The 5,415-nt window shown below is 39.9% G+C and overlaps 1 protein-coding gene across 2 annotated transcripts; it reads left to right on the top strand.

Annotated features, from left to right (window-relative positions):
• The first annotated feature begins 297 nt into the window (after positions 1–297).
• On the top strand, positions 298–3,980 carry txnl1 (thioredoxin-like 1). Of its 2 annotated transcripts, none has more exons than XM_079487133.1 (8): positions 298–626; positions 1,164–1,260; positions 1,340–1,513; positions 1,974–2,096; positions 2,275–2,344; positions 2,442–2,614; positions 3,199–3,303; positions 3,513–3,980. In XM_079487133.1, the coding sequence occupies exons 1-8, from the start codon at positions 529–531 to the stop codon at positions 3,540–3,542; spliced, it is 870 nt and encodes a 289-aa protein (XP_079343259.1). In that variant the 5' UTR covers positions 298–528; the 3' UTR covers positions 3,543–3,980. The 2 variants fall into 2 exon arrangements, 1 of the variants encoding a protein (XP_079343259.1); XR_013788267.1 differs by having other exon boundaries at positions 407–626; positions 2,442–2,648; positions 3,025–3,303; positions 3,513–3,786.
• The last annotated feature ends 1,435 nt before the right edge of the window (positions 3,981–5,415 follow it).

Below are 5,415 nucleotides of genomic sequence, written 5' to 3'. Positions count from 1 at the left end.
CCCGGACTCTCGCAAAAATGCTTTTGTTTTTATTTCTGCTTATTATTGATTTATAGCATTAATGGAATATGCTAAACTACTGTTATAATTTATGCATAAATGAATACAAAATAATGAATTGTGAAGTTGTTAAGCTACATACATACTGTAATATTTACTTGTATTATTTATGATATGACATTATCCTGTAAATGTTGATGTTGTTGTTTTTCGTTAATAGACAAATGCAAATAAATGAAATCAATCAAAGCGTCACATTTCACGCCTGCAAAAAGCATGACACTCCATTTTTTCAACTCGGTTACTGTGGTAACTGTGCTTTGCGACACTTCACGACCGCGTCCGTCAAGCCCCTCCCCTCGCCTGTCTTTCCCGTCTGTGATTGGTCATACCGCTCGCCTTCGTCATCGCTACACAGGAAGTGTGAGCCGTCGGGCATTGCGGAGCCGCTTAGTGTTTCTGCTCGATCTGATTGTTTCGAAGCGAAAACAGCGCTGATCGGTGATCGGTTATCTGCGTGTTTGAGTCATGGTCGGGGTGAAGGTGATCGGGACGGACTCGGAGTTCCAGGCGGAGCTGAGCGGCGCGGGATCCAGGCTGGCCGTGGTGAAGTTCACCATGAGCGGGTGAGTAACGTTAAGCGTGTTTGAGGCCCCTGCCGCTGAACCGAACCCAACCAACCAACCAACGCAAACCCACAGTTTAACCCAATACAGAGAGATTAAACCGGTTCTGATCGACACGTATATAAACGCTAAACGCATCCGAACCGGCGAGATGTGATCGAGCAGAACCGACACAGCATGACGTAGCAAAACACACGCACGCGCACGCACACTTCCTCTCTTTCTATTGACACGACCATATTAAAATCACATCTAAATCAAAGTAATGTGTTGTTACCATAACAATAAACTGGCATGTTTTTGGATGCTGCTAGTAAGACCAGTACTATAATGTTGTGCTATGGTACTTACATGAGTGTATCTGTTACATATCAGCTTCCACACTGTTTCAGATCAGTGGAAATATTGAATATCAGCTTTATGAAGCAAGTCCTCGTTTACATTTAGACAGTCGGTGGACGTTTTTCAGTATTTGAGATACAGAAGTTTTCAAAAATGTCATTTCTGCAGGACCTGATCATTAATGTCTTTGTTCAGGTGTCGTCCTTGTGTCAGAATAGCTCCAGCATTCAACATGTTGAGCAACAAATATCCTCAGGTGGTGTTCCTCGAAGTGGACGTCCACGTGTGTCAGGTGAGACCACTGAAGAAATGCATATGTCATCGTGATCTGGGCTCCTGACTGCATTTAAAGACTACTTTCTGTTTCCTAGGCAACAGCTACAGCCAATAATATCTCGGCGACACCGACGTTCCTGTTTTTCCGGAACAAAGTACGCGTGGACCAGTATCAGGGCGCAGACGCTTCAGGTCTAGAAGAGAAAATCAAACAGCATGTGGAGAATGATCCCGGGAGCAACGAGGACTCGGATGTTCCTAAAGGCTATGTGAGGACGCCGCGTCTTTTCATCATTTACACTAAAGGCCATTGCGCTGAAATGTCCGCAGGTTAAAAAATAAATACGACCTCACGTTGTGTCAATCACATTTACACACTGCCTCCGATATTTCGGCCGTCGGAAAAAAATATTAGGACTGGCTTAGATTTTCTGCGTTTTTCGCATCCATAGCAAGCATTTTGAGAGGCGTTGTGACAATTCAGAGACACCGTCAAATACGAAAATTTCGGACTATATGTGCAAAGACCTTTACTGTTACACCTGATTTATCTACATGCTGCAGTTTTAGTCTTTTCGTATTTTAAAATGTTTTGTGGGTAAATTTTGGTTATTGATACTTTATAAATAATTTGGATGTGTTGAAAATGAAAAATGTGAGCTTTGTGTTCCCGTGACGTAAGATGTGCTTTTTGTGTGTGAATGTAATTCATGTGTTGTGTGTCTTCAGATGGACCTGATGCCGTTTGTGTATAAAGCCGGCTGTGAATGTCTGAACGAGAGTGATGACTGTGGCTTTGAAAACTGCCTCATCAAGGATTCATCTTACCTGGAGTCCGACTGTGATGAGCAGGTGAGAATCATTCAGACTTTTCACTGCTTCTTGGTTTATTGTTGAACCGGCTACTTGACCGCGACCCTCCTGAGACATCACTAGTTAACCTTTACTCCTAGAATACAGAAGTAAACATGTGAAAAAATCAGTTGAAAGAAAATATGATCTGGTGTTTCATTTTCCTCTGTGTTTGCAGCTTTTGATCACAATGGCCTTCAGTCAGCCCGTGAAGCTCTTCTCCATGAAACTGCAGTGTGCGGAGTTCGGTGAGACGCTCTTCTGTCTGTCTGTCTGTTTATATCTGCTGCATGTTTGTCGGAAATCCATTTCATGCTGTGTTTTTCCGTCTCGTTCTGTTCTCAGCTCAAGCTCCAAAGAGTTTGAAGATCTTCATCAATCTTCCTCGTTCGCTGGGTTTTGATGACGCAGAGAGAAGTGAAGCGACGCAGGCGCTGGATCTGTCTGAGGAAGACTACAAAGATGATGGACTGATTCCGCTCCGATACGTCAAGTTTCAGAACGTCAACAGTGCCACTGTGAGTGACATTACACGCTTACACTGGACTGTTTGTAGTTACTACTTGTTTGGTGTCCAGACTTTCTGCACATCTTTTTGTGCAAAATTTCCCCCCAGGTGTTATTTCGGTTATGTTCACAAACACAGTAGCTGGAACTTAAAGGGGAAGTTCCCCCACAATCAACTTTGTGATTTCTTTTTTACGTTAAACATGTTTAGAGATCTTCTGGCGTCTTCCGAGCACAAATGAAGATATTTAGGTGACATCCCGGAGATTTTTCGCCTCCTCATAGACATCATGATGTCAGTTATTGTCAAGGTCCAGAAAAGTATTAAAGACATGTGACATCGGTCCATCCATAGTGGATCAGTTGAATTGTTTTGAAGTGGCGAGAATGCTTTATGTGCGAAAAACAAACCAAAATACAGACTTCAATGGATATATTCTCAGCCCCAATACGCATGTGCTCTCGTTCAAGAAGACGACGAAGTACTCTCGAGAAAATATCCATAAATTTGGATTAAATGGTTCCTCAAATATACACTAATATAATCCTTGTGAAATGAAGATTCTTGAGCTGTTCACCTTCACATTATTTGCAGATATTTATCAAGGCAAACCAAGGGGACGAGGAGACAACAAAAATCAACTATTTGACGTTTATCGGAACCCCTGTCCAGGCAACAAACATGAACGACTTCAAACGGGTGAGGTCTTCGCCCAATCACAGTGTGCTATTTAGACCCAACAGATCACTTCATCTTGTGTTTTCCTGTCTTCATGTGTTCATTATGGTGTCGCGCAAGTGGTCCAGTGGACTGTGTGTGCCGACATGTTGTGCTGCAACACCTCCGGCGACCCGAGTTTCAAATACATAGCGTAGTTTCTCATATGTGTGTTTGCGTGTGTGTTAAAGGTTGTGGGTAAGAAGGGAGAGAGTCACTGAAGAGGAAAAGACGACACAACATATTGCTGCGATCTCTCCACGGACGTCTCTCTCGGCCAACATGACTGGGCAGAGTCCACACACACACTGCCGGGTGCTGGAAGCATCCCTCAGCTCACCATCAGAGGAGGAGAGAGAGAGAGAGAGACAGCTTTGTCTCAATAAGGCTCCATGAATCTGAAATAATTTTTATCTGAAGTCCTGAAAATGTTTCTGTAAATAAAGTCGACCCTTTTTCAAAGGCATATGGCTGTGACTGGTTTTGTTCATTGGAGAGTTTTATAGTTGAATGTGTTTCGAACAGCTCTTCATCTCAAGCCTTAAATCTTACAGTAAATGTTTGGCATGATTGCTAATTGCACTTCTGGTTAGACCTAAACTACATTTCGTTACACTGTACTTGTATATGTGTAATGACAATAAAGTTGAATCTAATCTAATGATGCAGGTGTGTAAGGGAGCTGTGCTGATGTTCCTCATCTGACCGCTGGGGGGCAGCAGACGCCGCGTTATGAGCGCGTGTCCCGCATCTCATCTTATAAAACCATCGAAATGAAGATTCATCCTTAAATCCCTTCAAAACGACCGCGTTTGTCTGTTGCAATTTTATCAACATCTTTTCGATGTGAAATAATAATACAAGGTAGAAAATAACGTTAGAATGTGCTTGTTTATTTTAATGATATAAAAACGTGTGTTCAAGAAGAGGAGAATTAAAAACGCGCTTAAAATGTAAACGTTAAATGTAACCGTAATTAAAAAAGGAGATGAATTAAAATATTTTTTGTATTAACACATATTTTGAATGTGTGTTTCTGTTTCATTTCCATTCATTTAAAAAAGTCTCTTATCAGAGTGAATCACGTATTATTTTCCCAGGGAAATGTTAACACCTATTTTTGATAACAATTATAATAAAAATATCGATCGTTATTTAAATCTATTCAATCCGGTTCTTGTGAAATTCGGCGCGGTCGATGGGAGTAAAGTAGAAACTCGCATTTAAAATAATTAGCTTTAAATGCGCTTCCTATAAAATAATTATCAAAAATAATTTGAATTACAATTCATTTTAAATAAATTCTCAGGTGCTCCTTTACGTTCTACCAATCACATAAATGACAGATCATCATATAGAATTCGTTTTTATGTGGAGCATTACATTATTATATTCGACCGAAACCGACTTATATTGATATATTGATATATTCGAAAAAAATGTACCGCAGCCAAACATTATTTAAACCAGAAAGAAACGCATTTCTTAAAATGTATTAATAATCTCAACAGAAAGTAATTACAGTTTTAATAATGCACTGCATTATTTTAAATGTTCTAAATATAGAGAATAACAAAATGAATTAAACTTAAATCCAATTGAATTCTAATCTAATTACAGAATTCGTACTTTCATTTTAGAATATATATATAGTCTATATATAAAGCCGTCAAATGTCCTAAAATGTGTGGTAGAAATATATAGTTTTTAGCGAACAATAGTTATTTCAGCATGAATGTAGGGCGGCGGCATCTTAAGACAATTGTCACGTCAAAGCTTAGCTATAAAGAAAACAATACACAAACCGTGTTTTAATATTTGATGTATTTATAGGCTAGGCCTACTTAAATCTGGAAAACGGTATCTCAGGTATTTCCGGTTCATTTTCTTTATAGCTATCTCCGTACTGTTATAAAGTCATTCCTAAAGTCATTAAAATACACTTTACAGGCCTAATCACGTGTCTCTGTATTAAAGGAGATGCTGATCTGGGGTCAGACATGCTTCAGGTCTCTTCGCCAGTAATGTCATATATGTGTGAAACATATAAAGAGGAACATGAAACCACATTGTCTAGACTTTACTTTCACTTTC

This window comes from Barbatula barbatula, assembly GCF_947034865.1.
Source record: "Barbatula barbatula genome assembly, chromosome: 22".
NCBI lineage: Eukaryota > Metazoa > Chordata > Actinopteri > Cypriniformes > Nemacheilidae > Barbatula > Barbatula barbatula.
Note: the sequence above shows the minus strand (reverse complement) of the source record. Positions and strands in the feature narration are given on the sequence as shown.